The sequence below is a fragment of the Scylla paramamosain genome, chromosome 28, assembly GCF_035594125.1.
Source record: "Scylla paramamosain isolate STU-SP2022 chromosome 28, ASM3559412v1, whole genome shotgun sequence".
NCBI classification, from domain to species: domain Eukaryota; kingdom Metazoa; phylum Arthropoda; class Malacostraca; order Decapoda; family Portunidae; genus Scylla; species Scylla paramamosain.
This window is the reverse complement of record NC_087178.1, coordinates 13,344,751-13,356,846: the sequence shown is the minus strand read 5'-3', so window position 1 is coordinate 13,356,846 and position 12,096 is coordinate 13,344,751. Positions and strand designations below refer to the sequence as shown.

The 12,096-nt window shown below is 39.4% G+C and overlaps 1 protein-coding gene across 4 annotated transcripts in view; it reads left to right on the top strand.

Moving 5' to 3' along the window:
• The first annotated feature begins 13 nt into the window (after positions 1 to 13).
• Positions 14 to 12,096, top strand: part of LOC135114945 (glycerol-3-phosphate dehydrogenase [NAD(+)], cytoplasmic-like) — a 43,052-nt gene continuing 30,969 nt past the window's right edge. The window contains exon 1 of one of the 4 annotated variants that reach the window (XM_064031245.1): positions 14 to 303. In XM_064031245.1, coding sequence (XP_063887315.1) covers positions 107 to 303 — 197 coding nt within the window. In that variant the 5' untranslated portion in view covers positions 14 to 106. The remainder of the gene's footprint in view (positions 304 to 12,096) is intronic. The other 3 variants (XM_064031247.1, XM_064031248.1, XM_064031246.1) reach the window with 3 other exon arrangements.

The window sequence follows — 12,096 nt, the reverse complement described above, 5'->3', positions numbered from 1 at the left end:
TTAATTTTTTCGAGTTTTCTGTGAATATTTCTATCTTTTCCCAAATTTTCTTTGTGCCTTAGAAGCAGAATGAGTCTCTGGAATTACGAAATACACTAGGGAACAAATGGCAATGATAATAAGGGCCAGTTTAGCACTATTTAGTAGGAACAGTAGATGTTCGAAGGTCAGTTGTAAGTTATCAGAGATAGGAGGTGGACGTCTCTTCTCTTGCTCCTCGCCTTTATTCACTTGTTCAGTGACCGCCGCCTTCACAAACATGTCACCTCCCAAGAAAATCTGTATTCTGGGCTCGGGAAATTGGTGAGTGGCTTTGCATGATGCTATGTTGTCCAGTGGTTGTGGTGATGCTTTGCTGGATTGCAGAAAATACTCGATAAATGTTTGCTCTACCTTTAAGTTTATATGCCCCTCGTAGTAGCAGCTGATATTTAGGTGAATTAGTAAAGAAAAACTAGTGATTTACTGCTGTAGTGATGATTTGTTGTGCAGAAAGTACTAGATATATGTATGCTCATATCTTACATAACATTCACCTGCCTCTTGTAGCAGGTGATCTTGGGTGAGCGAAAAATACATAAAAAGAAAAGTGAACGAATGATCATGAGTTTGTAGATATTGGTTACTGATTCAATCAATGCTTGCCTTCTGTAATGTATTAAGTCATTACCAGGTATCAAATACCAGTTTGTCTTTTATAGTTTTGATGTTTGCATTCATCAGTAATTGGAATGACTTAGTTAAGGTGAACTCTGTCAGGCTTACTCAATAAATCAAAGCTTACCTTACATAATGCTCGGCAATAGTTGATCTTAAAATGAATGAGAAAGGGAATGGTTTGTGATAGATTAAATATCAATTATTCAAGACGTCCACATTTGTCAGAATAAAGAGTTTTGTCCTGAAAATTGTTGACTGCTCACTAATTCAAATTTACTTGATTATTATGCAGTTTCCTCAAAGAATGATATTTTGGGCATTTTAACAATACAACCTTGTTTTCTAGTTTCGTATTATTGTTAGTGCTGATGTTCATAATTGCTTGTCAGGTGATTTCAGTATGCTGTTGTTGCCATACACAAGGCATTTTTATCTTTATTTTACGTAAGAACATAAGGTGTGTGTGTGTGTGTGTGTGTGTGTGTGTGTGTGACTAGAACACAGCTGATTGTTGCAGGAAGCGGTTAAGATAACACACACACATACACACGCAGAGAGAGAGAGAGAGAGAGAGAGAGAGAGAGAGAGAGAGAGAGAGAGAGAGATGGAGGGAGTTAAGTACAGGTCTTGTATGCTGTTTCACGGGGCGGTAGTGAGGGCTGGCCAAGGGGCGTGACCTTGGCAGCTCAAATCAAGGTCACAGCTTTGGGCGTGTCGATTTCTTGGTGCTGTGCTAAGTTTTTGGTGTTGTGTACTATTGATTTTTGAAGCCGTTTCCTGAGAGAGAGAGAGAGAGAGAGAGAGAGAGAGAGAGAGAGAGAGATTACTATCATCATTCTTTTTCATTCTTCTTATTCCTCCTCCTCCTCCTCCTCCTGTTCATCATCATATATTATTCTTTTACTTCTCTACCTCATACTTCTTCTTCTTCTTCTTCTTCTTCTTCTTCTTCTTCTTCTTCTTCTTCTTCTTCTTCTTCTTCTTATTATTATTATTATTATTATTATTATTATTATTACTATTGTTATTATTATTGTTATTATTATTGTGTTTGTTGCTGTTTTATATATATATATATATATATATATATATATATATATATATATATATATATATATATATATATATATATATATATATATATATATATATATATATATATATATTCCTTTATTATTTATTATTATTATTATTATTTATTTATTTATTTATTTATTTTTATTTATTTATTTATTTATTTATTTATTTATTTTATTTATTTATTTATTTATTTATTTTTTTTTTTGGGGGGGGTGTTGTTTGTTGTTATGGATGGTGCCAGTGGAAGGAAGTTCACGGACATCACTTCAGGTCGGGTTATTTTTAAGGTTATATGATGCGGCATCGCTGGCATTAGGCTTAGCAAGGGCAGGTTTGTGTGTGTGTGTGTGTGTGTGTGTATGACCTCTTCCAAGGAGCGGTGACGAGGAAAAAGTTTTAGGTCAGAGGGAACTATGACATCTTTAGGGTTACTGCAAGGATTTCCTCTCAGAATTCCGTTTTGATTTAGGATATATAGGTTTCTTGTCATCTACATGCATAGATAACATTTTAGTCTCTCTCTCTCTCTCTCTCTCTCTCTCTCTCTCTCTCTCTCTCTCTCTCTCTCTCTCTCTCTCTCTCTCTCTCTCTCTCTCTCTCTCTCTCTCTCTCTCTCTCTCTCTCTCTCTCTCTCTCCAGCTAGTAGTAGGATTTATCAATATCTACCTTAAAATTCAAGGAAAAACGTCGGCATTTAAATGATCTCTTCCAATGGCTCACAGTTTTGTTCTGCGGTGGCGCCCTACCATTCTTTCAATCAAAATCGGACAGTTTCCGTTAACAGTTAGCGTCACCTGAACTTATTTTCTCACCCAAATATTATGTTTTCCTTCACCCTTTAGTAATTTTCATTTAACAACAAAGCGACAAGTACTTGTTTTACGGGGAAAAGAAAAAGGAAGGAGCGAGGAAAAAAGTGCTTTTATACACGATAGAGGGAGGGAGGAAGAATAAAAAAAAAAAAGCATATCCATCAAATCGATTTCGATGATGCATGCTGGCCTTGTCTGGCCAGTGTGTGTGTGTAATAAACAAACGGCCGTTAGGGTATGGTCATTATGCAAGGGGAGTACTTAAGTCACCTAAGTCTATACCCACATGCACCTGTTGGTATAGAGCGACTCACCTGTGCTTGTTTAGGAATGTTCAGAATTATTGCTCTTATAATATTAAAAGAAAATCTGTATTACGACAAAAAGAAAAAAAAAATTTTTTTTTTTACATTTTTATATTTTCTGGAGTTGTATAATGAAACCGGGCACAATCCGAGTCAGTAGAGTTATACATTTGCATATCACCACTGCAAATACATTAAGAAATGAAATCGTGTGCTGAAAGCAATATTAGGGCAGAGACTATTAAGAGGGGAAGTGATGCAAGCAGTCGGGAGACACAGAGTAGTGCAGTCCTATCTAGAATAATTATATTATTAAAATCATAGTACAAAAAAATAAGTTATGCTCTGCCCGTCGGTGTTGTCAGGTGGAAAGTAGAGACGAGATGTGGATGACGTTACACGCAAAACTTCAGACCGAGCACACCTTGCTCGACGTAGTATATTGGTTTGGCATTTTTCACAGCTCCTAACACACTTAGTTTTGCAAACAACAGTGTGAGTGGCATCGTTACTGAGCAGCTAGCGGCAGTATGATCTCCAAACTTTCCCTCCGTCTATCAATCAGACAACCAGCGATGAAACAACAGAGGTGTACTATAAAGCGCTTGGCGACTCCGTGATGCACGGGAACGGCTTAGGACTGACTAGTTTGTGGACTGTGATGAATGAATCAATCAAAGTCAAATAAGAACGATAATTGAAGACATTGTTAGGTTGTTGGATTAGCGGCTTCATCATACAACAAACAACTTCAGATTTCATTTTGGTGCTTACTGGTCTGATCTTTATCGAGTTGCTTCAACAGCTATGGGAATTGAAGACACTGCTATAAGACGTTTTGGTGAGGAAAAAATATAATCAAGTTAATACAGGACGGTAGTTTGGAATCATGACAGATTTTTTTTTTTTATGTAGGAAGGACACTGGCCAAGGGTAACAAAAAAACAATAAAAAAAATGCCCACTGAAATGCCAGTCCCATAAAAGGGTCAAAGCAGTGGTCAAAAATTGATGAATAAGTGTCTTGAAACCTCCCTCTTGAAGGAATTCAAGTCATAGGAAGGTGGAAATACAGAAGCAGGCAGGGAGTTCCAGAGTTTACCAGAGAAAGCGGTGAAAGATTGAAAATACTGGTTAATTCTTGCGTTAGAGAGGCGGACAGAATAGGGGTGAGAGAAAGAAGAAAGTCTTGTGCAGCGAGGCCGCGGGAGGAGGGAGGCATGCAGTTAGCATGAAAATAGCGGTAGAAGACAGCTAGATATGCAACATTGCGGCGGTGAGAGAGGGGCTGAAGACAGTCAGTTAGAGGAGAGGATTTGATGAGACGAAAAACTTTTGATTCCACCCTGTCTAGAAGAGCAGTATGAGTGGAACCCCCCCAGACATGTGAAGCATACGAGTATTCCATACATGGACGGATAAGGCCCTTGTACAGAGTTAGCAGCTGGGGGGGGTGAGAAAAACTGGCGGAGACGTCTCAGAACGCCCAACTTCATAGAAGCTGTTTTAGCTAGAGATGAGATGTGAAGTTTCCAGTTCAGATTATAAGTAAAGGACAGACCGAGGATGTTCAGTGTAGAAGAGGGGGACAGTTGAGTGTCATTGAAGAAGAGGGGATAGTTGTCTGGAAGGTTGTGTCGAGTTGATAGATGGAGGAATTGAATTTTTGAGGCATTGAACAATACCAAGTTTGTTCTGCCCCAATCAGAAATTTTAGAAAGATCAGAAGTCAAGCGTTCTATGGCTTCCCTGCATGAAATGTTTACCTCCTGAAGGGTTGGACGTCTATGAAAAGACGTGGAAAAGTGCAGAGTGGTATCATCAGCGTAGGAGTGGATAGGGCAAGAAGTTTGGTTTAGAAGATCACTAATGAATAATAAGAAGAGAGTGGGTGACAGGATAGAACCCTGAGGAACACCACTGTTAATAGATTTAGATTGTTGGTTGATGACGAAAATTCTCCAAATAGTGAGATACACAAGAAGGGAAGTTAGTTCCTGCTTGACGTGCGCTTTGTGAAACTGCAGAAGTAAATTGATCGATACCAAGAAAGATGCGTATACTGTATGAAAGACTGCACTTAATGTTATAACGGCAAGTATAAAATTCTACCTTCTCGTATCTTTCTCCATTCTTCGCGGCGAGAGATTGGCGGGAGTGACGCCAGGAATCCTCTTAGTGGCGATCTCCCCTGACGGCCGTGAGCGATAAGGGCCTAATCATACTTAATCAGCACTTAAGACTGGGAAGTTGCTTCACTTTAATGGAACATACTTGTTCCATACTTGATGTTCAGGTGACGCGATTCTTTTCTTGATCAGACCTTCATGTTGCAAAAAAAAAAAAAAAATCTATACGACTTTCTAATTTCTATATCTAATACCAGATTCTCTCCCGGTTTTTCCTTCATTGTCACTATTCATACCATTAACTATTGTCCCTACACCTACACGGTCCTAAGCAACGAAGCTGTTGGGCACTACCAAACCCTTTCTTTCCCATTACATTTCCAGTCTGCAAGAATAAAAGCACCCTTATGACTATGTTAGTAAATACTACAATATTCTGCAACACAAGGTTCTACAGGGATTGGGTTGGTTAATGATAATCACTCGCGGCTTCTTGGTATTAGCCTTCTAATGGCAAGTGCATAGAATATATAAGTACTGGCTCACTGTCGGCATGCGGCACTCCCGGCGGGGGGTGAAGGCTGAAGAATGACGCCGAGGGTTGGAAGGTTGGTGGGAGTGGGACAGGCTGCTACTTACCTTGTCCGCCCCTCTTTTTCTCTTCCCCTAGACGGCCTTGCTGGCTGCCACCTCACACGATAACCTGTGTTTTACCTTTGGCGTCATGATCACGCACCTCAGCAGCCGTGTATCTCTCTCTCTCTCTCTCTCTCTCTCTCTCTCTCTCTCTCTCTCTCTCTCTCTCTCTCTCTCTCTCTCTCTCTCTCTAATACGTACAGTACATTTGAATCAGCAATCATTCATACTTTCCCCTTCAAATGATAGTAGCTGTATATTAAACATTTCTCAATACATTAGTGAAATGAAGCTGTCTACTAAGAGCCAGAAGGTGTTATTAATTAATTAACTAATTTATTTATTTTATTGTATTTTTTAAGTCCCTTGTAATCCCTAGTAATAGTCATATGCGCGTGGTCCAAGTCAAGCTATGGGGATGAGGATAAGTGATTCAGTGAAAGTCTGTTGCCACCCGCCAACTCCAGCCAGTCACCACCACCACCACCACTGCCCTACGCTTCCTCCCTACGCTGACAGACGAGCAAACATACGCAGATAGAAACAACAGAGTCACAGAGTGGAAATCCATGGGTCCCACTTCATCACACTAAAGACTTACTGTTGTGTTGTGTTGTTCGAAAGTATATACAGTACATCACGATCTTCACCAGCCGTGTTTCACTGCATAGCTCAGGGAAATGGGCACTAGCAGTTGCAATTTAAATACTTAGCCTGCAGATCCGCCATATACATTCTCATTGTATTAAGGCAATCACGAACTTGTTACACTGCATGAAATAACAGACCAGCAGATAGACACGCTGCCGTTTGCAGTCTCAAGATTCAAAAATTTTATAATGTTTAAAAAAAAAAAACTCTGCAAACACATTGGCTGTTTAGGAAGGTTAAAGGCTTTACCAGATCAGGAAAATGCGCAAGCTTCATTGTGCGGATGTTGCGATATATAACGAGGCTATGTAACCACACAGACAAGCAGGAACCTAGTAGTGTTGCTTTTATCCTTTGCAGTGTTTGATGCGACTCGACCTACGCAAACGTTCTTTTTTCCCCACTGCGTCAGTTGAGTTAATTGTTTATCTAGGCGTCTGGGTGGGGGCTGTGGAATGCGGAACAGTGTTCCTTGCGTCTCCCGACTGACCGAGGCTGTGCATATGCTCGTGATATTAGTGGACATTGGTATAATGGTATTTTAGAAATGGAAGTACTAGTAAAATAATAGAAGTAAAACGGGGACAAATGAGGCGTAAGTGCCGGGAAATGAGGCACGTTTCTAGATTAGGTTACCCTTGAGATCTTGGGTTAGAAATTAAGGTCTTTTCCAAACTTAAAGGATCCTACTACCTGCACTCGAGATCATGAAATTAAGACTAGGATCTTCAGGCCACACTTCAGAGATTTGACTTGCTAGCAGAGCAGAGATCCTTTAGAGAGAAAAAAAAATCTATGATCTTAAAGTTATAGGTGAGATCCTACCAGGCCAAACCAAAGATCTCAAGGTAGAAACAGGAGTCTTAAAGCCGCACTTCAGAGATTCTGCTAAGCTACTGTAGACTACCAAGGATGTCGAGGTTGCACTTGAGAGATTTGACCAGGCAACGCTTAGGATCGTGGGAGACAGAAAATCTCGTGTACATTCCTCGCCAGTATCACACAACACTTCCTTATCCAGTATCGTTCATGACCTTGCAGGAGGAAGACAAAAACAAAGAGTGGACTTGACAATGTGAAAGTTTTGTGCAGGAAGCTGTGTCGTGTGAGTTGCCGCACATGATGATTTCACTACTTCAGGGACGAGTGTTGGAGGGTGTGTGACTTCTCGGAGCTTTTTATCAAATTCGGGAATCGATATTGTAGGATGTGCATTTTTTCATTCTGTATATATATATATATATATATATATATATATATATATATATATATATATATATATATATATATATATATATATATATATATATATATATATATATATATATATGTATATATATATATATATATATATATATATATATATATATATATATATATATATATATATATATATATATATATATATATATATATATATATATACGCAAAACACGAGTGTCAGGATAGAAGTATATATATATATATATATATATATATATATATATATATATATATATATATATATATATATATATATATATACGCAAAACACGAGTGTCAGGATAGAAGTATATATATATATATATATATATATATATATATATATATATATATATATATAAATATATATATATATATATATATATATATATATATATATATATATATATATATATATATATATATATTATATATATATATATACTATACATATATATATATATATATATATATATATATATATATATATATATATATATGTACTTCTATCCTGACACTCGTGTTTTGCTCAGCAGCATCTTGTATATCGTGTGGCATATGTGTTGAGAAGTTTATTATAGATATCAGTGAATTCTAATGCTTTTTCGTTTTTTTTTTTTTTTCTTTTTTTTTTTTACGTGCTCAAAGAAACATTGGTTACATTAATTATGTACCAAAAAAAGCAGTATAATATGGACACTGGTATACAACTTCCAGCCGCTTGCTCACCATTTCATGTAAAGAAGCATTGGTCGAGACACACTCACCGTTTGGTTTTCTTTGTGTGGATCAATAACTCGTGTGGGACTGCCTGACGCTAGCGGCCCGCTTGGCTCATGTCATGAGTTGGAAGAGTGTGGTTGCCATATGGATCGTTGGTGATGTATGAACTTTCATTTCTACATCTGTTGGGTGTCCGTATATGTTAACTTTCTGGAAGTAACACTAAGATATTTGTTACTATTTCTGAATTGCCCTAAACAATAATCCCTGTACTAGAATGAAATATATTGATGACTAATGCATTTCTTACTACATTGGAGTCAAATTTTTAAGTTCCATCACATTTTTACTAAGTTTTAGGTTCATTGATTAAGTGTTTGGCGCCATAATGTAAGTTATACAAGTCATAGCATTCAAACGGTCAATATTTCCATGTAAGGGCTCCCAGGAAAGTGTCTGGGGTGCTCCAAGGTTTCTCTGGCCCTGGATGTTATAACTTTACTGTCCATTGGTATTATGTTCGTGCCCTTGTGGGGGTGTCTTATGCAAACTTGGCTTGAATAGGACAAACAACTTAATTATGACATGATTAGTAGTATCGCAAGGTCAGGGGTCTTGGCTTGACTTGCAGGGTACAGTACTTTCACCCGAGAAATAGCCGAGGAGTGTTTTAGCATGTTGCAATGAGCGTACATCGTGACGCATATGATGAGGATGATTAGTTTTACAGCCTATCAATGTGGCATCTAACGGCAATGAACTGCTAACGCTCTCTCTCTCTCTCTCTCTCTCTCTCTCTCTCTCTCTCTCTCTCTCTCTCTCTCTCTCTCTCTCTCTCTCTCTCTCTCTCTCTCTCTCTCTCTCTCTCCCCCAATTCAGGTCATTATTACAACTTTTAACTGCTGACGATAGAGTAGAAACACACACACACACACACACACACACACACACACACACACACACACACACTCCAATAGAGAGAGAGAGAGAGAGAGAGAGAGAGAGAGAGAGAGAGAGAGAGAGAGAGAGAGAGAGAGAGTGTGTGTGTGTGTGTGTGTGTCCTTCTCTTAAAATAACATATTTACTCGTGATATGGAGCAAAGAACCGCAAAAAAAAATGTCTTCATGCTGTTCTCTCTCTCTCTCTCTCTCTCTCTCTCTCTCTCTCTCTCTCTCTCTCTCTCTCTCTCTCTCTCTCTCTCTCTCTCTCTCTCCGATTCAGGTCATTTTTACAATTTTTAACTGTTGACGATAGAGTAGTAACACACACACACACACACACACACACACACACACACACACACACACACACACACACACACACACACACACAGCAATCCAATAGTGTGTGTGTGTGTGTGTGTGTGTGTGTGTGTGTGTGTGTGTGTGTCTCCATCTCTTAAAAAGAACACATTTACCCGTGATGTGGAGCAAAGAACCGCATGCTATTCTCTCTCTCTCTCTCTCTCTCTCTCTCTCTCTCTCTCTCTCTCTCTCTCTCTCTCTCTCTCTCTCTCTCTCTCTCGATTCAGGTCGTTTTTACAACTTTTAACTGCCGACACACACACACACACACACACACACACACACACACACACACACACACACACACACACACACACACACACACACACACACACACACACACACACACACACACAGTTTCTTTTCTCACCGTTCTATTGCTACTGTGGTAGAAGGTCACTGTTCTTCTAAATCTATTAAGTGGTGTTCCTCAGGGTTCTATCCTATCACCAACTCTCTCCATATTATTCATCAATGACCTTATAAACCAAATTTCTTGTCCTTTCCACTCCTACCCTGATGATACCACCCTGCACTTTTCCATGTCTTTTCATAGACATTCAACACTTCAGGAAGTAAACATCTCACGCAGGGAAGCCACAGAACGCCTGACTTCTGATCTCTTTAAAATTTCTGATTGGGGCAGAGCAAACTTGGTATTGTTCAATGCCTCAAAGACTCAATTCCTCCATCTATCAACTCGACATAACCTTCGAGACAATTGTCCCGTCTTCTTTAATGACAGTCAGCTGTCCCCCTCTTCTACACTGAATATCCTTGGTCTGTCCTTTTCTTATAATCTAAACTGTAAACTTCACATCTCATCTCTAGCTAAAACAGCGTTCTGAGACATCTCCGCCAGTTTATCTCATTCCCCCAGCTGCTAACTCTGTACAAGGGCCTTAGCCGTCCATAAATGGAGTATGCTTCACATGTCTTGGGGTGGTTCCACTCATACCGCTCTTTTAGAGAGGGTGGCTTTTCATCTCAACAACTCCTCTCTTCTAACTGACTGTCTTCAGCCTCTTTTTCATCGCCACAGTATTGCATCTCTAGCTATCTTCTACCGCTATTTTCATGCTAACTGCTCTTCTGATCTTGCTAACTGCATGGCTCGTCTCCTCCCGCGGCCTCGCTGCACAAGACTTTCTTTCTCTCACCCCTGTTCTGTCCACCTCTCTAATGCAAGAGTTAACCAGTATTCTCAATCTTTCACCGCTTTCTCTGGTAAACTCTGGAACTCCCTGCCTGCTTCTGTATTTCCATCTTCCTGTGACTTGAATTCCTTCAAGAGGGAGGCTTCAAGACACTTCAGTTTTTGACTACTGCTTCGGACCCTTTTCAGGGACCGGCATCTCAGTGGCTTTTTTTTTTTACCCATGGCCTGTGTCCCTCCTACATGAAAAAAAAAATCCAATAGTGTGTGTGTGTGTGTGTGTGTGTGTGTGTGTGTGTGTGTGTGTGTGTGTGTGTGTGTGTGTGTGTGTCTCTTAAAAGAACGCATTTACTCGTGATGTGGAGCAAAAAACTGCAGGTGTCTCTATGCTATTCTCTCTCTCTCTCTCTCTCTCTCTCTCTCTCTCTCTCTCTCTCTCTCTCTCTCTCTCTCTCTCTCTCTCTCTCTCTCTCTCTCTCTCTCTCTCTCTCTCTCTCTCTCTCTCTCTCATCATCATCATCATCTGATAAGTTCGTGTAAATTCCCAGCATCTCCAGACAAGTGACGTGTGTGTGTGTGTGTGTGTGTGTGTGTGTGTGTGTGTGTGTGTGTGTCCTGCATATGACGTTTGTTGTCTGCAAGAATAAAAAGGAGTTGCTGATAGGGAATATTTGTTGCTTACTCTGGCACATGTTGGTGATGGGAATACTGGTGGCGTGGCGTCGCTCTCACACGATGGACGTGTTACTGCCGTTCACTCGGTGACATTATGTGGGAAGATAAGATAACTATATAACGGACCTAAAGCTTTGTGTTCTGTATTATTACCGTATGACGACGCATTCTTACATTACGTAGTGGAAGAGATGCGACAGTGAAGTTCCTCTTAAACTTGCTCTACATCTCAGTTATATCATTGTGGATTTGTTTTATGATGATACAATTTGGTCTGTAGTAAATAACCACCGATAAAAATATCTTCTGACACATCTGTATAGTATTACTGTTATTATTTTTTCGTCAATGCATCCTAAAAGCATGTAGCTCTACAACTCAGCGACATAAGGGAAAGACCAGAGTACGTGTATAACAGATAACTGTCACTGAAATCTTCATTTCCTTTTATTTTACGTACTGCAAGTCACAAGTTCTGATGTGTGTAAGCAAACTTGCTGGCTTTGATGAGATTGTCATAGTATCTAGTCTCCAGGGTTCTGTCCTGTCATCCACTCTCTTCCTTTTATTCATCAATGATCTTCTAAACCAAACTTCTTGTCCTATCAACTCCTACGCTGATGATACCACCCTGCACCTTTCACGTCTTTCCGTAGGCGTTCAACTCTTCAGGAAGTAAACAGCTCACGCAGGAAAGTCACAGAACGCCTGATTAATCTTTAA